At 51.4% G+C, this 21094-nt stretch overlaps 1 protein-coding gene across 4 annotated transcripts in view; it reads right to left on the bottom strand.

Moving 5' to 3' along the window:
* The window catches only part of RABEP1 (rabaptin, RAB GTPase binding effector protein 1), a 182330-nt gene that overhangs the window by 104225 nt on the left and 57011 nt on the right, over positions 1-21094 (bottom strand). For all 4 annotated transcript variants that reach the window (XM_059148980.1, XM_059148978.1, XM_059148976.1 and 1 more), the window contains one exon: positions 10602-10695. In XM_059148980.1, coding sequence (XP_059004963.1) covers positions 10602-10695 — 94 coding nt within the window. The remainder of the gene's footprint in view (positions 1-10601; positions 10696-21094) is intronic.

Genomic DNA, 21094 nt, shown 5'->3' with positions numbered 1-21094 from the left:
TCTCCTACTATAATTTAGTTCTTTAGTGATGCCTTCCTTTAGTTCTCTGAGTATATCTATAAAAGTTGATTCTAAGGCTTTATCTAGTAAATTAAATCCAACTTCCTCAGCAACAGCCTCACTTGACTGCTTTTGTGGGGTACCTGGGGGGCTCAGTCCATTCAGCATCTGCCTTTGGTTTAGGTCATGATCCCCAGATCCTGGGATCGAGCCCCACACCCGGATCCTTGCTTAGCACGGAGCTTGCTTCTCTCTCTACCTACCACTCCCCCGGCTTGTGCTCTCTCTCTCTCTGTCAAAAAATAAATTAACATTTTTTTTTAAATTGACTGCTTTTTCTGTGTATGTGCAGACATTGTTTCATGTCCAGACATGAAAAATGTCTCATTATGAATCATAATTGTCTTTCTTGGAAACTGGACCTTTTATTTTATTTTGTTTTATATTTTGAAACTGGACATTTAAATAATATGATGTATCTGAAAATTAGATTCCCCCTCCCAGTATTTGTTGTCTGTCTGTGATGCTATTGTTGTCGGTTGGTGTAATGACTCTTCCAGACTCATTCTGCAAAGTCTGTATTTCTTGAACGTGCAGTGGGGAAGTCTCTATCCAATTAGTTTAGCCGAAGGCTGATAATTAGACAGAGATTTCCTTAAATGCCTTGTGAAGCAGATTCACAGCCTTTGACAAGAGGTTGTGTATGTGTGTGTGTGTGCACACGCGCGTGTGTCCTGTCAGGACTCCGATGCTCCAGTGCATGCCTACAACTCTGCCTTACCCTTCATTTCCTGCTTGCTCAGGGCCTCAAAGTGGGTCACAAGTAGACACTGGGGCCTCTTGGGCATTTCGTAGACATGTCCCCAGCCCTGCACATGCAGGTGTCTTTCAAAGTCCCAGAGTAAGTCAGAGATCATCAAAGCCCTCTGCGGACGTCTCATTCCCAAGCTTTTCCTTTCAAGTTCTTAGGTTGGCTTCTTGTTGCCTCCAACTGGCATTACCGCCTCAGAGAGCTATGATGTTAACCAATTGCAACTGGTTGGGGTTGTTTTTTTTTTTTTTTTTTTTTTCCCCAACAAATGCCCTGGGGATAGGGCTGTTGGCACAGGGTAAGCTCTGAGTCAGTTCAAATAAAAACGAGCCCTTGAGAGTGGAGATTTTTAAGGAGCTGCCAGACAGATAAATGGTGAAGGTTTTCTGTGTTGGGGGAAGTTCAAACCTATTCTGGCCCCTCTGGCAACTTCTAGGCTGGTGGTTTTCACACGTACTCTAGTTCCAAGTCTACTGCAGAGAGGAGAGGAGGGATGAGAAAGGAGTAAGTTAAAATGCCAGAAATCGTTCTGTTTCTGCCTAGTTTCCACTGTTTCTCATCAGTAAGTCCTTCTCAGGTTTTAGCAAGACTTGGGTGAATTTCTAGAATTCTAAAACAGTTGATTTTGACCATTTTTGCCAGTGTTTCTGTTGCTTTTATGGAGGAGATTTCCAGAGACTTTTACTTGGCCTCTGGAAGGGCTTCTGTCCGTATTTATTTTTTCCCAGGATACAGGATAGATCAGAGTGTAATAAAAGTCATAATACAGAGAGTAATTCTCAAACTATTTCAGGTATAGTGTAGGATAGAGCAAATGCACAAGTATGTTGATTTTGCCGAGAGCTAGGATTCTCACGGCAGCAGAAGGAAGGCACAAGTACAGAAGGATGAAGGCGCAGCGGTATCTGTTGAAGGTGAATTGGTCGTGTTAATATCAGCGTATGATCTCTAAAACTGTGTATTTTTTTAAGAGCTCATGATTTTTGCTCCATCTACTGGAAGGGCTTAGAAGCACCCAGATGCAGTGAACACATCTGGCACCCAGTTCATCCAAATACCATGCTCCACTAAAGAAAAAAGGAGGAGGAGGAATATTTGGAGACATAGATGATCCCAGGCAGGGGCAGGGAAAAGGGAAGGTGAGCCTGAAACATATTTTGTGCCAGAAAGCAAAGAAGACTAAGACCAAGTAAGTTCAAAGTCTCGCAATGGCATGGATGGAACCAGAAGGTGTAATGCTGCGTGAAACGAGTGAGCCAGAGAAAGACCCGTCCCGTATGATCTCACTCCTATGTGGAGGTTAAGAAACAAAACAAACGCCTAAAGAAACAGAGACAAACCAAGAAAGAGACTCTTCACCGTAGAGAAGAAAGTGATGGTCACCAAAGTGGAGGCGGGTGAGGGGATGGGGGACACAGGGGTGGGAATTCAGGAGGACACTTGCCGCCATGAGCACTGGGTAATATACACAGGTGTTGAATCCCTATGTTGTACACCTGAAACTAAGATAACATTATGTGTTAACTACACCAGAACTAAAATAAAAAATAAAAGGCAGATTTTCAAAAAAGAAGCAATCAGTGGTTGGAGCAACCAGAGAGAACACCTGCTTCTAACACCTAAGGCAGTCGCTCAGGTACGAACCTCTGTGACCACTCCTGGTGGGTTTGAGTATCCGTGTTTTAATTTGGACCATCCCAAATATCTTCTGGATCTGATATAAAAATAATTCCAGCCATTTCGCCCTGACAGGGTCACTTTATTTTATTTTCCTCTTAATTTCATGTATTTGAGGGAGAGATCCCAAGCAGGAGGGGCAGAGAGAGAGGGAGAATCTGACCGTGGAGCCTGATGTGGGGCTTGATCTCCTGACCCTGAGATCACGATCTGAGCTGAAACCAAAAGCTGGCTGCTTAACCAAGACTGTGCCACCCAAGTGCTCCAACATTATTTTTATAGATCATACACTGAAACTTTAAAATTTTCGACTGCACGAATAGGTACCAGATGCTTCTGCACATTTAGGATTAGGTGTGTAAGGGACGAGGGAGGGGTGGGTTGTGTAGGGAAGGTGGTGGGCAGAGACGTTATAATTCACTCCTATCCCAGTGGAGGAAACATAGTACCTGCATGATACAAAAGCCACTTATCCACGTGTGAAGAATATCTGAATGAACTAGGAAAAGCATTCATTCCAAGCTGGTATCCAAGTTGGTGTCATCCTTTCTGAAACCAGTTACAAACTATATTATCCAGAACATGTGGCAAAGAGCTCAGACATACACTAGCAATATAAATGATACACAAAGACTTAATGTTATCCTATCCATTCCTCTCCTAGCAACTGACAACAGAAAGACCAGCAGTATCACAGGGAATTAAAGAGGCGAGGGTAGAACCACAATGTGCGGCCGTGGGAAATACACATGGTCACTGAGTGAATGGGAAGGGGCTCAGATTCTGGGGGGCAGGGCAGGTAAATACACTCTCCTCCCACCGGACCTGCGGTCATCAACAAAGCTGGAAGAAGCCATGCTGGTGAGAGTACGGAGAAATGAGCTCTCTCACACTCACCGGGTGCATGTGAAATAAAATAACTTTTCGTGCAAGGATCTTACTGTATGTATTAAAAGTTTAAGTACAAAAAAAAAAAAATCGGGGGCACCTGGGTGACTCAGTGGGTTAAGCCTCTGCCTTCAGCTCAGGTCATGATCCCAGGGTCCCCGCATCGGGCTCTTTGCTTAGCAGGGAGCCTGCTTCCTCCTCTCTCTCTGCCTGCCTCTCTGCCTACTTGTGATTTCTATCTGTCAAACAAATAAATAAAATATTTTTTAAAAAATCGGTCTTGGGGCGCCTGGGTGGCTCAGTGGGTTAAGCCGCTGCCTTCGGCTCAGGTCATGATCTCAGGGTCCTGGATCGAGCCCCACATCGGGCTCTCTGCTCAGCAGGGAGCCTGCTTCCTCCTCTCTCTCTGCCTGTCTCTCTGCCTGTTTGTCATCTCTCTCTGTCAAATAAATAAATAAATAAATAAATAAAATCGGTCTATTTCTACCAGTAGCAAGTAATAAAAACCATTGCGTTTCTCAAAAAAAAAAAAAAATAGTTTAAGTACGTGCACACCTAGCGACAGCAATCCCACTGCTGGAAATCTTTTACAACAAAAATATATCGTAAAAGACGTCTTTGCAAGCACCAGTAGAAGTAAACGGGGTTTTTTAAAGTTTTATTTATTTACTTATTTGAGAGAGTGTGCACAAGTTGGTGGGGGGAGGGACAGAGGGAGAAGCAGACTCCCGGCTGAGTGTGGAGCCTGGTTCAGGACTCGATTCCAGGACCCTCGTAATGGACTGAGCCACCCGGCACCCCACCAGAACAAGGAAGTTTGTTGTGCATTGTTTACGGTACGGGGCAAACAGCAAACGACTTCAGTGGTTATCAATAGGGATATTTTTATTGCATGAAATACATTCAGGGGACCTGGCTGGCTCCGTCAGAAAAGCATACTTGGGACTCTTGACCTGGAATCATGAGCTCGAGCCCCATGGCGAGCTCAAATAGTAAACAAACAAACAAACTTAAGAAAAAAAGAAATACATTCTTACCATGGAGTAGTAAATTCCATGGAAATTGTGATTTTATTCTATTTTTTGACCTGGAGATATGGCTGCTATATAATCAAGTAAAAAAGCAAGTTTGTGTATGCACATACACTGCATGCAATGTGCGTAAAATTCTATATCCAAAAATCACACACAGAGGCACCTGGGTGGCTCAGTCAGTTAAGCATCTGACTCTTGGTTTCGGCTCGGGTCATGATCTCAGGGTCCTGGGATCAAACCCTGCATCTAGCTACCTACTCACTGGGGAGTCTGCTTCTCCCTCTCCCGTTGCCCCTCCTCCTGCTCATGGTCTCTCTCTCTCTCTCAAATAAATCAAATCTTTTTTTTTTTAATTTATTTTTTTAAAGATTTTATTTATTTATTTGACAGAGAGACAGATCACAAGTAGACAGAGAGGCAGGCAGAGAGAGAGAAGGAAGCAGGCTCCCTGCCAAGCAGAGAGCCTGATGCAGGGCTTGATCCTAGGACCCTGGGATCACAACCTGAGCCAAAGGCAGAGGCTTTAACCCACTGAGCCACCCAGGCATCCCAAATAAAATCTTTTTTAAAAGTAAGAGAAAAACATCTATAAAAGTTGTAGAGATTTGGGGATTTGGGGAAGTTTGAATATACACTGTATATTAAATGATCCTAATTATTAATTTTCTTAGATGGAAAATCCTTATTCCAGTCTTAGGACATACACACTAAAATACTTAAGGGAGAAGTATCATGGTGATTGAAACTTGCTTTCAAATGGTCCAACAAAAAATGGTGGGTAGGGGTGGGAAGATGGGTGAGGAAGAGACAGACAGACAGACAGAAAGTACAAATGTTGGCAAAATGCTAGAGGCTGATGGATTTCACGGAAGACCCCAGGGGTGTTCATAGTTACTATTCATCCAACTTTTTGGTAATCTTGAAACTTTTCAGTCAGTCAAGGAGAAATATAATAAAGGTCACAGAGAAAAAAAATTGGACACGGAAGCTGGAAATCACGGAGGGAGGAAAGGTCATGGAGGAGAGAAGGCTGTCAGGACAGAGTCCTGGGGAAGCAAAGCAGGTTGAGAAAAGCCCGGGAGTGTGCGGTGCAGGAAGCTCGAGAAGAAAGTGTTTCCACAGCACAAAGGGCTGCGGAGAAGTCCAATGAGAGGCCACCAGGACACGCAACAAACATTGGCTTCAGCAAGACTGAGGGCTTCGGTGGCCTTGGAAAAACAGTGAGAACAAGAGCCTAAATGGCTTGCGGGAAAGCTGGAGTCGAGGAGGAGGAATGCAGGAAGAGACATTGTAAGGATGAGCTTTGTTTGGGGAAGGGGACAGAAGTGGGGGACAGAGTCGGCAGGGGAGGGGGCGTGGAGCATCTTCTTGTCCGTTTGTGTTTCTGAAGGTGAAGGGCAGATGCAGCTCCACAACCACAGGAAGGACCGCGCAGCCCACGGAAGACAGGACAGTGCAGGGGTGACCCCCGAGTGGCTGAGAGGCCGTGGCAACCGGAGCATCCTGGGGAGATAGAGGGGCTGGGGAACCTCTGGATGCGACCGTCTCTGCAGGGAGCACAGCCACTGGGCCGAGGGGGAGACGCTGGAGAGAGAAATTCAGAAGGTGGAACCTCAGAAGGTAGAAACACGAATTTGCTCGGAGGGTGATCAATGGTCACACTCGGGCCGTGTCGCCGGCTCAGCGGATGCAGTAAACGGGAAGTGAGTTCAATCAACGCGGGGAGCCCGTGATGTCCCACAGCATCGTGCTGTCTGGGTGCAGGCGCAGAGTGAGATGGCAGCGGGGGCCCACCAGCGGCCTTGACTTCTCTAATTTTTATGGACCACTCAGAACCCACGCCCTCTCCTCCGTTTCCTAGCGTGGAGCCCCTTCCCTTGCAGACAGGACAGAGCACCTGGTCCCGCCCAGCCACTAAACACACTGACTTCGGTTCTGGGCAGGAGCCACGGAAGACACAGAGGTGGCATCAGCCGTGGCAGCAAGGCCAGTGCTGTCCTCCCGTGAGCAGGGAGCAAGGGCCCTGCAGCCTCTGGTAGCAAAGATGTCCCCTCAGGCCGCTTCTATGCCAAACCTTTGGTTGTGGGTCTTGGCCTGGGACGGTCAACCTGGGTCTCCAGCTCGCCCAGGAATCCTTTGAGTCAACCGATGTCTACACAGCGCATGTGACGTCATTTATAAAATGGCACGTCAGCGATTGTAAAACCACCGGGTTCCGTTACAGATGACGTGAGCACGTTCGGGTTCCCAGAACTAGTGTACTTTGCAGCCTAAATGAACAAATACGGTCTGTGCTAGTAATTACACTTTACAGGTTTTCTGGTTACCCCAAGCCCTGTGGTTAAAGGTTACATTCCTGTGACATTAAACAGGAACAAAACAGCTCTTGTGCTCTAACAGATGGGTGTCTCACGGGGCCTCTCCGGGTCCTTGTCCTTGGATGCCAGTAAACACACCGGGAGAAACTGCCGTCCCGATGCAAAGGAAGCAAGCGTGTAAGGGTTAATCCTAAATGAGATCTCTGGTCACAGCGGGCTGCTCTCCAAAACCACGGACTTCTCCTTCCTTCTCTAGCTCAGAGGACAATAGCCAGGACAACACCGCTTGAACTTGGGCCAAATGTGTCTCCTTTCCAGCCTTCTCATCAATACTCTTGTGGCCAATAGTAACGTTTGATTTTAAATAAGGCTGGATTAAAGTTTTGAATCTTGTAATTTTGAGTCTACATTACTAGCAATGTACCTTCCCTCCCTCCTTGCTTGCTGTCCCTTTGCCCTGGCTAGAACCCTCAGATCATCATTAAGTCGCAGAAGTGAGGGGCACCCGGGTGGCTCAGTAGGTTGAGCGTCTGACTCTTGATGTCTGCTCCGGTCATGCTCTCAGGGTCGTGCGATCAAACCCCGCGTGGGACTCCCCCTCGCGGCAGGGTCTGCGGGACATTCTCTCCCTCTGCCCTCAACAATCCCACTTCAGCTTCTCAGAGCCCCTACAACAGGTTTTGGTTTTTGGGGTCTTGGTTTTTTTTTTTTTTTTTTTTTTTTGGTTTTTTGGTTTTTTTGGTCTGTCTTCACTTTGCAAATGAGGAATGCCAGCCTTCAAGAATGTAAAGGTTGGTTTTGAGTTTGAAGTCACACAGCTAATTCGCAAGGGCCGCTAGTCCAAACCCTTCCCAGGGTACTCCCGGCTACTGGATTTTGCCGAGTTTGCTTTTTGTAGTAACTCAAGGTCTTCGAGAGAAGTAATGATACTTTCCTGCATTTACATTTACATAATGTAAATCACTCGGTCGATGGGGATGGATCTTAGATTAAATTTAATAATAAATTTTTGTTTAAAAAATGTTTTTAAGGATTTTATTTATTTGAGAGAGAGAGAGAGGACAAGCAGGGGGAGAAGCAGAGGCGGAGAGAGGAGCAGACACACCACTGAGCAGAGACCCCGAAGCGGGGCTCTATCCCAGGACCCTGAGATCATGACCTGAGCCGAAGGCAGAGGCTTTAACCCACTGAGCCACCCAGACACCCTAAGAGAAAGTTTTTAACTAAGTTTTAAAAAGCACTGAAGCTTTGTAAAATAACTTTTCTCACTTATATAATAGTGTTCATTTTGGTAAAAGATTAAAATACCATAAAAATGAATGGCTAAGAATGGTAAGGATGTTCTAAAACCATTGCTTGCAGAGAAATGGGTACATGCTTTACACACTACACAGAAAATTACTTTTTAATTTAACATTTTTATTTTTTTAGAATGTTATACTTATTATGTAATTTATTATATAATTTTATTCAAGAGAGAGAAAGCAAGCAATAGGGCACAATCGGGGGGAAGGGCAGAGGGAGGGGGAAGCAGGCTCCCCACTGAGCCAAGAGCCCGATACAGGACTCGATCCCAGGACCCTGGGATCATGACCTGTGCCGAAGGCAAAGGCTTTAACCTGCTGAGCCACCTAACTGTTTTCATCTTAGTACTTATGGGCCTAATTCATTTTTGCAGTATTTTATTTTACTGTATAAACACACTATATATTACCCTACTGATTAATACTTGACTTCTTCACTCAAACCAATGCTGCATTGACAGGGGTTTCATAGTACGGCTTCAGCCCATGTATCTCAACAAACTTCATCCCCTTAACTAAGCTGAATTTACGAAGTGGTGGTAGATTTAAACACATCTTTGCCAAAAGTGTCTCCAAAATGATCTTGCCAGTCTACACCCCATCAAAAGTGTGTAAAATGTACCCACTTCGCTATGCACTGGTTAACACTGCATGTTCCTTGGCAATCTGATCGGTGAGAAATGATACAAAGTTTTACTTTGCATTTCTCTGACTACCACTTTACTTCTAAGTTACTTGTCTGATCATTTCTTTTTATCTGTCTTTGTCCCTGGGTAATATCCCACTGAATGGATGTACCACAGTCGTTGATCCGTTTGGCCTGAGTTTCTTTAACTGGTGTATCTTCTTTTCATTCACTTGCAGGAGCCCTTCACGGATTACAGAGAGCAATCCTTTGTTACATGGGTTACAAATATCTTCTCCCTTTGCTACATGGGTTACAAGTATCTTCTCCCTTTGTTACATGGGTTACAAATATCTTCTCACTTTGTTACATGGGTTACAAATATCTTCTCCCTTTGTTACATGGGTTACAAATATCTTCTCCCAGACTTGTGCTAATCTTCTCACTTCTAGTATCTATCCCAGTAGGGAAGATTTTGGTTTGTCCTATAAAGTCCAGCTGGTAAATAATTTATGTATGGCTCCTAATCTTTATAAATTCCTGTCGTATCTTGTCACTTAACTCCGCTGAGCTCCGTCTTAAACGATGAGTGCAGTCCGCAAGGCGAGGGCGGGACAGCATTGCAAATGGAGAAACCAGAGAGGAGCGCCCACAGAGGAGAGCGAATGCCAGGTTCTTCTGTGGGCTGGCTTCCTTCCAGAGTGCATTTCTGCCCCAGGGCAATGTGACTGTCCTTGCTGGGCTCCAAGTAACCTTCTGTCTAGTGACAGGGCAGAGGCCAGAGGGAAACTAAGTGTGAGGCTTAGGTCTGCCTTCACTTGGTGGGTTACCTTGGCTAAGTCACCAAGGCCCACCAAGGCTCATGTCATGTATCCATCCACCCATCACCCATCACCCATCACCCATCCATCCATCCATCCATCCAATCCATCCTTCTATCTACCCTATTTATTTATTTATTTATTTATTTATTCATTTGTTTGTTTATATACATATCTCCATGCCCAACGTGGGGCTCGAACTCACGATCCTGAGATCAAGAGTCCCACGCACGCTCTTGGAACTGAGCCAGCCAGGTGCCCCCAAAATATCTTGTCGTTCATGGCAGAATCAGCAAAAATGGGCAGATCAGGCGGTGAGAGCAAATTTCTTAACGAATCCAGGACAATTCTGAATCCACCAGCACAACGTCTGGCCCAGAGCATGTGCAGGAAACGTAGTTGTTGGAACACACCTGATGTAGGAGTATCCATTTCCCCATCACTAAAGTGAGGAGGAGGGGTCCCTGGGGGGCTCAGCTGTTAAGCATCTGCCTTCGGCTCAAATCATGGTCTCAGGATCCTGGGATCGAGACCTGCATCGGCCTCTCTGCTCAGCGGGGAGCCTGCTTCCCCTTCTGCCTCTTACCGCGCTCTCATGCTCTCTCTCTCACTCACTCTCTCTAATAAATAAATAAAATCTTTAAAATAAAAAATAAAAAAAATAAGTGAGAAGGATAATCCTTGGGCCGGGGCTGCCCGGCAGATCAAATCCTGCCCTATGCATGTCTCAAGGTCCCCTGCAAGTGTCCCTTCTCCCGGGGGGGTGAGAGGTCGGGGGGACACCTCCCGGCTGGTTCCTCCACCCCCATCCCTGACCTCCTATTTAGCCTCATCCCACAGTCAGCGGAGCCCGACATAGCAAGTCGGCTTGCTCATCCATCCGGAGATGATCACCACCTGTCGCAGGTCTCACAGAATCCCTGACCTTGTGCCTCCTGTTGATGCCACATCCCCGTGATGCGGTTACTCCGGAACTAGAGGTTCTCCCTACTTCGCTCAGATCAGGTGGAAGCTGGCAGGACAGAAGAGATCAAAATGTCCCGAGTCCGTGGCAGGCGGCAGGTGGCAGTGAGGGACCACAGGGATAGACCCCCCCACCCCCAACCCCCTCCCCAGAACTCACCATCATGTTCGGACCCTCTGATGCATGCTCCGGTCTCCACTCCCTGGTCTGCAGCCAGAGCTCTGCTGAAGATGCCTCGGCAGATCCTTGCTGCCTGAATGAGTGAAGGGGCGAGAGTGAGGGACTGGGTGTGGCCGGGTCCTCCAGCCACAGCCGGCTGGCGTTCAGAAGCCGGTGGAAGGTTCCCTGCAGAGCTCCCCTTGGGGGAGACACGTCCAGCGGGAACGCACCCTTTAGGGATGCTAGTCCCCGTGCCCAGCACTCATCCTTGTCTCTGGCTTGGGGTTTGGTCCCCCCTTTCACCGGACCACACACACACCTTCTCTTCCCCTCAGTCCTCGGGGTGGGACTTGTTCCCCGAGTGGCCTCTTGCGGGCCCAGGGGAGGCACATGTCTCCGGCTCTGGCCCTGAGCACACACAGGAAGCCGGCCGGCCGGCCAGCTGGGATATATTTAGGTTTCAGTCATCTGACTGGGCCACCCATGAATCAGGGCACAGTGGCAGCTGTGGCATTTCGGGAGTGAGTGAGGGGGGACCAGGGCCGTGAGGAAGTGGGCAGGAAAGTGGGCACGAGGCTCCTGGAAGCCAGTCTCAGGGCCGGGACAAAAGTGTATGGCTTCCATTAAAGCTAGGGAGGAGAGGTCGGACCCCAGGAAGAACGTGACCTTAGAGATCAGTGCCGGGCCTGTGTGGAGAAAGGGGGTGCCCAGGAACGAGCAGAGAGGGTAGCTCAGCTGGCCGGACCCTCTGCCCCGGCAGCTGGGCTGGGGCCCGGTCTGAGCCCCTTCCTGCCGGGTGAGCCGCTGGGGACAGGGGCTCTTCCCGCGGGCTGCGGCCACAGGACCCCCCCACACAGGGAGAAACCAGGAGGAAGCAGACGGGCCAGAGCACTTTACTTTCACGCCCCAGGGCCCTCCTTGCGCCACCTGATTCATCGAATTGCTTCCCGGGAGCCGGCAGTAACTCCGTGGTCCGTGGTCCAGCTGCCTTTCCTCCCTTTCCTCTAGATCGCATCCCTATTCCTCTAGATCGCATCCCTAGCCCCTGGCGGGCCATCGCAGGGTCCCTGACCTGGCTTTGCCCCCTCTTGGTGGCGCTGCCCTCGCCCTCGGCCCCGCTCATCCCCACCCCCCAGTCTTCGTTCAGAGTCTCCCGTTCAGACACCCAGCCTTCCCCACCAGACTCGCCTTTTAAAAAATAAAAAACAATAAAATAAAGTAAAAGCAAAGTAAAATAAAACGATATAATAAAATATAAAATAAAGTAAAAGTAAAAGAAAATAATAAAATCAAAAAGCTTTACCGTGCATTATCAACATAAATAAACTGCACGTCTTTCAAGTGTACAACGTGGTAAACCTCGACACAGAGGTATACAGAAACCAACACCACAGTCAAAGTGACAAGCCCACCCATCACCCCGAAAGTTCCCTGGGCCCTTGGTCACCCCTTCTCCCCACTTCTCTCCCTCCTGCCCCCCATAGCCACAAACACCGACACACGCCCCATCCATGCAGGTCAGTTTGCAGTCGGTGTGGGGGGGGGTCACGCGTGGATGAGCTCACAGGCTACCCCCTCGCCTGCCTTCCACCACCCAGCGCAACTGCCCTGAGTGTCCCCCCTGTGGGGCACATCCCCAGCTCTCCTTCCACTGCCAAGTTTAATCCTTTTCCGCCACTGAACGGGCTAGTTTGCTTGTCCACATGCTTGCTGCAAACGTTTCGGTGCCTCCGGGTTTTTGACCCTGACAAGCCGCCCTGCACGCCGGTGCACGAGGCTCGGGAGAGCCTCCACACTTTCCTCGCGGACACCCAGGGGACCTGTGGGCGGTCACGGCAAGCGCAGGCTTCACTTTTCAGAAACTACCACGCTGTTTCCCAGAGCACTGGCTCTGTCCCACCAGTGGGACATGAGAGGGCCCGGTCCCCCATGTCCCAGCCAGCGCGTAGACAGCCGGGCTCCCTCCTTCCAGCCACCCTGACCAGTGCATGGCTCCCTCCTGGAGCACCCAGTTCTCGGCCCTCCAGCCCCTAAGGGTGGCGGGGAGCTTTCATGGGCGTGTTTGCCAGGTGATAGGAGGTCCGTTCAATGTTTTCCCCGTCTTGAATTGAATTGATTTCCTACTGTGAAGTCTTCAGACGCGCTGCACACAAGGCTTCATCCGATACACGACCTTCCGGTACCCTCATCCAGCCTGTGGCTCATCGTTTCAACTCTCTTAACAGCATCCTCAGAAGAGAAATTCTCATCTCAGTGACATCCAATGTATTGATCTTGTTTTTCTTATTTATTTATTTAAATTAATTAATTTATTTATTTGACAGAGATCACAAGTAGGCAGAGAAACAGGCAGAGAGAAAGGGGGAAGCAGGCTCCCTGCTGAGCCGAAAGCCAGATGTGGGGCTCGATCCCAGGACCTTGGGTTCATGACCTGAGCCAAAGGCAGAGGCTTTTAACCCACTGAGCCACGCAGGCGCCCCTTGATCTTGTTTTTCTGTTACAGATACTTCTTTGGACATCATCGCTGAGAAACCTATGGTGAACCGAAGTCAAGAAGATTTTGTGCCACGTTCGTTCATTTTGACAGTTTACTTCTGCGATCTGTCTCGAGTATTTTGGTTTGGTTCTGTCTGTGTGGCGATTGTGGGGTTCTGTCTGCGTGGGGTCATGCAGTATCGTCCCCCTGTGACGGGGCTTATTTCATGCAGCATAATGTCCTCAAGGCCCATCCGTGTTGCAGCAGGTGTCAGAATTCTTCCTTTTTAAGGCTGAATAATATTCCACCATCGGGACAGTCCACATTTTGCTTGCCTGCGCCTCTGTCAATGGACGCTTGGGCTGTTCCCGCTTGTCGGCTGAACAACACTGCTGTGAACACAGGGGCATCAACATCTCTCTGAGATCTTACCCTCAATTCTTCGGAGGACACGCCTACCAGGATAATTGCTAGATGACTTGGTGGGTCATTCTATCTTTAATGTTTTCAGGACCTGCCCTGCATTCTTCCAAGACCAGCTGCACCGTTGTCCGTACCCACACGGTCAGGACACAAGGATTCCAATCTCCTCGCATCTTGTTCAACACTGGGCATTGTCTGTTTTTTTTTGGGGGGGGGGGGTGAGTTTTAATAGTAACCATCCTGATGGGTGTGAGGGTATCTCACTGTGGTTGTTTTGTTTTGTTGCTTTTTAACAAGACATGGAGCCTGACGTAGGGCTTGAACTCAGGACCTGAGCCAAAATCAAGAGCTGGACGTTCAGCTGGCTGAGCCCCTCACTGCTGCCCATTGATTCCCATTTTTCTATCAGTGATCAACAATATCGCGCATCCTTCCACGGGCTTCTTGGCCATTCGCCTACCTGCTTTGGTAGAACATCTGCTCCACTCTTCTGTTTCTAAGTTGGGTTACTGGGTGTTTTTAGTGGCTGGAATATCCAACCGGTACCAAGTGAAGTGAAAAGTAGGAGGAAAAAGGTCGGTGTGCGGTGAGGGCTGAAGGAGGGACTCTGCCCGGGACCCCTTTCCCCGTGGGGGCTTTCAGCTCTCAGTCGCACCTGCTGCCCCCTACCGGCGCCTGACCGCGAGATGACCTCCCAGCAGAGACTGCCAGGTGGGTGGGCGCCTGCCCCTGAGTCGGCCCCACGCGGGGGTGAGCGCGCCACCTACCGGCGGGACTGAGCCTTGGTCACTTCCCTGAGAATCCCGGCTGGGGCCCCACCAGCAAGACCCCAGCCTCTGAGACTGTCTTTAGCTCTGTGAGTTCTGAAGGGCTTCCTCCCCCCGCCCCACGTTTTGGGGGTGCCAGAGCAGAGAGCACAGTGGGGGGGTAACCCAGAATGTCCCCCAAGCAGGATTCCCTCACAGGGTCCTCGGGATTCCCACTGGGGTAACCTCTCTTTCCTGGGTCCGGCTCTGGCCCGTTTGCCTCGGCATTCAGGGCCTCCCAGCCGTGGAGACCCAAGGGACTTGCTTCGACTCTAGCCCTGCGCCCTGGGGGTGCTGTACGGTCCAACCTTGCATCGTGGCCTCGCCTTCCCGGCTGTCCCTGAAGTCAGCCCTGGGGTCTCTCCCGTCTGACTTTCCCCGCGGAATTCTGCAGGGACCCAGGTCGCAGGTCTGGATCTTGGCTGAATCCCAGAGGCTCACGCCAGCATCTCTCGGAAACAGGAGGCCCTTCCTCCTGCGAGTCTGGAGTTCTCTGGAGGCCCGCCCTCTCTCCGAAGCTCCGTCCGCCTGCTCTTCTCTGATCCCCCGCCTCAGCCCTGCCTCCTCTCACGTACAGAAAATGTTGTGTTTCAGTGGAAAATCATCCCTAGAGGACCTCCACTCTGCGTCTTGTGGTCCCAGTTCTCCGTGACGTGTAGACACCTGACGGCAACGGGAAAATAATTCTCGTCTGTAGACAGGGCAATTATGTCCCAGCCTGCACAGGCCGACCTGACTCTCCTCCTTGCCTCCCAGGCTCTGTGGAAAACCCAGCCCGGCACACGATGTGCATTCGCTCCAATGTTCCTGCTCTGTGAGTGGCTCTGTTTGTTTGGCTTTTCTTCCTTTTTCTTCTTTTGCGTTACAGTATCATCGACTATATTCCCTATGTCGTACTTCTCATCTCTGTGACAGGACTTCCTTTGAAACCTGTTAAACCATCAACTTGGTTTCCTCACCGATTAATGGGAAGAACACAATCTTTAACAGGTAGCTCAGTCTGTTAGGTGCCTAACTCCTGATTTCCGGCTCAGGGCAGGATCTCAGGGTCCTGGGATCGAGCCCCACATCGGGCTCTCTGCTCAGCGGGGAGCCTGCTTCCCCCTCTCTCTGCCTGCCTCTCTGCCTGCTTGTGATCTCTGTCTCTCTCTCTGTGTCAAATAAATATATAAATAAATAAAAATTATCTTTGAACACCCGACTGGGTAGGTCCCTGTACCCAGAAAATACAGCTCTCCAGCACGGAAACCTAAAGGGGCCCTTTTGGGGGGTGGGGACAGCAGGTAGTGCCTTGGTTCCCCTTCCAGTGCCCTGTGGGCTCCCAGGGAGACTTCAGCTCTGTGCCCTGGTCCCCACCGGCTGCAGCCCGTGTGACTGGTGAACATGCCGTGAAGGTGAAGTTGAGATTTTTCTGGATGGGGCTGGGGGGGGTGCTACACTCACAAGTGTAGCTTGGTGGCCGGGCCATCCATGCACTTGCCGGGGGGAAATGGTAGGCTTGTTGAGGTTTCAAAAATGCTTTAGGCTTTTTCAAGAACAAGTCGCTGCTGGGGGCTGGGAGAGTTTGCATTTCATGGGGACAGAGTTTCCACCGGGGATGATGAGGAGTTCTGGAGACAGATGATGGTGACGGCCGCATGACACTGTGAATGCTCCAGTGTCCCCGAGCCAAGCGCCTGCAACAGTAAGATGGCAGCCTCTGTGTGAGGTACGTTTCGCTCCAATAAAAAAAAAAAGGAGAGCAAATCGCTCGTTTCCATACTGCTCTGGGTGGTTTCCTGGGGGGAACGCTGATAGGGCAGGTTCACAGCTCCTCCGAGACTGAACTTTCTATGCACACGACCTTTAAAAATAAACCTTCCTCCTCCCACCGGCCCCCACCTCAGCTCTCAACCAAACAACAACAATGGGACCTAACATCTAGAAGGTTCCAGGGAGCACCGTGGAGGCAGTAAGAGGGAGCACCGGGGCGAGGGGACACTGGTCTGTCAACAGGACACTTGCTGCTGTTCTGAAAGGGTTGTGTTGGGCAGCAAAGGACAGAAACCCTCGGGAGCCAGCTTAGGCATAAGTGCGCCACAGGCTGGGGGGCTCCCGGGGGCACTGGAGGGGTGTCCATTCCTGTTGCTGCCATAGCTCTGACCATCAGGAGTCAGAAGAGGTCAGCAGGACTGTTCCTCTTGGAGGCTCTCGGGGACGATCAGATGGCCACTTCTTGCCTCATCCCAACCACTCACTTCTAGGGTCATAGCTCTGCCTCCTCGGAGGGGACCTTGGTGATGACCATGGCCCCACCTGGGTCCCTTTGCCCAAACAAGGTGACATATTCATGGGTCCTGGGAATTGGGGGCCCATGAAATGTGGAGGCAAGGACAGGACTGTGAGGGTTCCCCAAGCCCTCTCAAAGGGATCTGTACCTCCAAGAATGGGGACAGTGGGTGGGGACCCCCTCGTCTCCAAGAGATGGCTGCTGCCTGCCACACTGACCTTGCCTGTCAGTGAAGATCCCACCTCGATGACCTCGGGGTAGGGACAGGAGGGCGAGGGGCTGCCTGGCTGTGGTTGGGGATGGCAGAGCTGCCCCGGGGGGGCTGAGGGAGGACTCCCGGTTCCCGTACATGCTCTGGCTTCCATGCCCCTCTCATAGCACTTTAAAGACGAGTTCTTGTTTTTGTGATTTACGAATGTACCCAAATCTCCTCAGACCATTAAAAGAATACAGTGTAAATCTCCAGGAAGCCCATCAACTCAGCGGCAACCACCGGTAACATACAGGTGTTTGCCTTTCTTGACAGGTTCAAGTATATGATTTATAATGTCATTATACATGCGACTTTATGATCTGCCTTATTCGTCCCGTAAATAAGTTGTGGTCGTTGCTCTACAACAGTAAGTGTGGAATTACAAGTCCATTTCAATCAGCGCACAAGGTTACACACAATTACATATTTAACGAGGACATGGTTGATTGCCAAATCGCTCCTAACTTCTCACTATGATAAATAACACCCCCCGAGCCCCTTTTCCACTTGTCTAGGCATCTCCTTAGAGTATATTTCTTTTTCTTTTTTGTTTTTTTTTCCCACAGAGAGAAAGAGAGAGCAGGGGGAGGGGCAGAGGGAGAGAGAGAGAATCTCCAGCAGGCTCCACACTGAGCAGGGAGCCTGACGCGGGGCTCGACCCCAGGACCCTGAGATCGTGACTTGAGCCAAAGCCTAGAGTCAGGCGCCTGACTGACTGAGCCATCCAGGCGCCCCGCATCTCATTTCTTATTAGCTTGTAAGAGATGCTCTCAGATTAGAAACCCTGGCCCACGTCCCATTTTCATTCCAACTGTCATTCCCCATTCAGACGTCCACCTCGCAGTGGCGCCCCTGACCCTGTCGTCCTCCACGGACTTTAACATCAAACCCATCAATGCCTCCTTTTATGATTCCTGGGTTTGTGGCAAACTTAGGAAATCCCTCCCCACCCATGATGATTTCAAGAAGAAGAGTATCTCTATTTGCCTCTGGTACTCCTCTCCACTTTCACGTCTTAAAGTTAGATCTTTGCTGTAGCTGGAATGTGTTTCCTGGGAGACTGGGGTCCAGCTAGGAAGTTTTTTGAAATGACGCGGCAGGACCATGAAATGAGTCGCCCACCTTTTCCGTGCTGATCTGAACCACCACCCCTGGCATCTTCTAAATTCCCAAGTACACTAGAGCCTAGCTCTGGGCTTTGCTGTGATCACTGCCATAATTGTCCTGACTGTACTAACCCACTTCCTTGCCTTTGTCCCTGTCGGACTGGGAGCCATTTGGAGCTGGGGACTGGGTCCCGTTCCCCATGGCTCTCAGTCACCGTGCAGACATGCGACCGCCTCACAGCTCCCACGGAGGACAGCTTCACAGGCTCCCGCTCCCAAGGCTGACTCAAGTTTGCATTTGAGGCTGGGTGAGCCCCCCCCCCCAAAAAGTCCCCCTGAGTGTTGAGGGCGCGTGGAGCACACCCTGGCCAATCACTGACTCACGTCATGGGATGGACAATGGTGATCCGTCTCAGGGAAAACACCGGAGTCTTGTCCAAAATAGGAACTGCTCGTTTTTTTGTTTCTTTCTACTTCATGTCACTTGATACTTTGAACCGTAGGGTGACGAAGTGTTGGACCAGATGGGAAGGAGCTGTGTGAAGGCAAGGAACAAGGATAAAACAAGGGTTTCCTCCCTGTCCTGCCCTGTTTCCAGGACCTGGGCAGCCTGCTGAGGCTGGGGCGGGGGCAGGGGGGCTCACTCCAAACAGATCTGACCAAACCCAGTTCTCTTCCCCCCACAGCAGGTGGCCTGCGGTTCCCTGGGTTTCAGGGTCTCAAACTGCCATCCGCCGAGCTCTGGGCCCCCACCCTTCAGCCGCCACCCACTCCAAGGGAGTTCCCACTGTTGGTTCCAGCTCTGGGCCTGGAAGCTACACTCCCCCCACCCCCGTCAGCCGTTCTGAGATTAGAAGGAGCGGATCACAGGGCCTAGAAGCATTGTTTCCGCCCGGATGGCCCCATCCAGCCCTCCCTTCGGTCGCTGGTGGCCTTATTCTGTGCATGACTCAGATGCTGCGGCCACCTGGCAGGATGCTGATGAGGACGTGGAATCCCGGGGGCCGGAGGGGACTGCAATCCCATGCCAGGTCCCTCCAGTCTGAGTGTCTCGGGTTCTGTGGCTTCCAGAGGTCACATGTGTCTAGCCATCTCCCCTGGGGGACCAAGGCGGGTGGGACCCTGAGTCAGGGACAGAAGCACTGCAAACAGCCACCAGAGGGCGACCCCATTCTCCCGGAGCCGTGGGGCCCCTGCACCACCCAGACCCAGAGTGTGGCACCTCCCCGCCGCAGAAGGAAGGCCAAACCGACCTTCTGCCCGTCTTGGGCGGAAAGACAGTGGCAGAGCCAGAGGAAGAGTGTGGGTGGCAAGGAAATAGGCAGGTCCACGAGCCCTGGGGTGGGGCCCCAGTTTGCTCTCCACCCCCAACCACTGCCACCTGCCTCTCTACAAACCTTCAGCATCTATCCCTGTTCTCTCCCCTGTGTGAACTCCTACACATCCTTCAAGGCCCCATTCAAATGCTGCAATTGCCCTTACCCAGCCTTGCCACTCCTGAGCTCCCACGGGAGCACCCACGGCTCTTGAGACCAATGGCAGGTGCCCTTCTGCCCTGAAGAAGGTGGCTCCACCACGGGGGAGACTATACTCGCCACCTCCGTGGACAGACTTGTGACGGGAGTTAGTCCCACGGGCATTACAGCATGCCCTCACCTTCCCCCCACACCCGGAGAGGCTTCCTGTGGGCAGGCACTGGGTCTGAGCCTCGTGGGGCCCAGCGCAGAGCCCATCGCAGAGCCTGACAAACAGGCCCTGGGGTTTGCTGGTAGGAGGCGTGGGTCACTCGCTTCTCTCTGCAGGTGGCTCGGCTGCCTTTCTCCACCAACACGCACCTACCAGGCATCTTCCCTTGTGTCCAGGCTGGGCAGGCGCCCGGTCCAGGCTCGTCACCACTGGGCTCACTTACTTCGAAAGCCAGGAAACTGAGGCTCAGACCGAGGAGGGGTTTACACAGGATGCTGTTGGCAAAGCGCACGTGGGATCCGGACCCCCGGGCCACCTGGTGGGTGCACATGGAGTGGGGGGGCAGCAGATCTGTCCGGAATGCTGTCACCTAACAACAGCGGGTGCGGCGCTACGGAACCACTTACTGGTGAATCAGCCACGGCCTTGGCGCAAGGGCTCAGCTCTACCCACAGATGCCCTTGTTCCCCTCTCCCAAGGTCACTGTGACTTCACTTGTAGGGGGTTTTGAGCAGCGACACTTTAGCTCGATCCCCCTAAGAGTACAGAGTTTGCACAGGACAGACCCAGGCTCAAAGGCCTTCCTAGCAGGCCGGCTGCGCATGCGCAGACTCCCCTCCACCCCACACCCCCACCGCCCCGTTCCCCCACCCCGCCCCGTCCCACAACAACCTCATAGAGCTCTGGTGCACTCGGCTGGAAAGTGGAGGTGACCACCCCCCAGGCCCAGGAGATGCAACCAGACAGGGGTGGGTCCTGGTCCCCACAAGGGCTCTGGGGTGGGGGTTAGCAGGCCCGACCCCTGACTGCGGACATGGCCCGGAGTCTGAGTCCAGGACCCGCCCACCAGCAGGTGGACAGGGTCGTGTTGGAAACTCGCAAACCCTGCAGATCAGGAATCACGCTTCCTATAGGCCCGCTGGTAAGCACTTCCCAGAAAGCCCAGAGTAGCATCATTACCCGGGAGAGTCAAAATACCCTTTTCCCCCAGCAGACACGGTGCACGCTGTGTGCCTACTTTTACCCCCAGGATGCTCATGTAAAGTCCTCAAAATGGTTATTTGGCTTCCCAGTGCCGGCCCCGCTGTAACTGGCCATGGGCGCTGCTGGGGACTGTCAGCTGTGCAGGTGGACACGAGCCTCTACCAGGACAATCCACGAGGCCATGTCCCGGAGCAGCCTCACAGCAAAAGCTGGCTAGGCAGCCCCTAGCTGGGCCTGGGTGTCCCCCAGCAGGTCTCCATGGGCGCGCTGTGTTTGTCCCACCAGAGCCCGGGTCCCTCCAGGGGCTGCCTCTGGGTGGGAGCCAACAGCCTCACTCTTGGAGCCCTGGGCTGGCTGCCACAGCCAGGAATGCTCACCCACACTCATCTGCAGGGACCATTCGGCCACCTGGTCCCCCCTGCCGAGCCTGTCCCTAGGCCTGACCCCTACCGCTGGGATGGTCCTATGCAGGGCCTTGCAGGAGGAGATC

This window comes from Mustela lutreola, chromosome 15, assembly GCF_030435805.1.
Source record: "Mustela lutreola isolate mMusLut2 chromosome 15, mMusLut2.pri, whole genome shotgun sequence".
In the NCBI taxonomy this organism is placed as follows: Eukaryota; Metazoa; Chordata; class Mammalia; order Carnivora; family Mustelidae; genus Mustela; species Mustela lutreola.
This window is presented reverse-complemented; position numbering and strand designations above follow the sequence as displayed.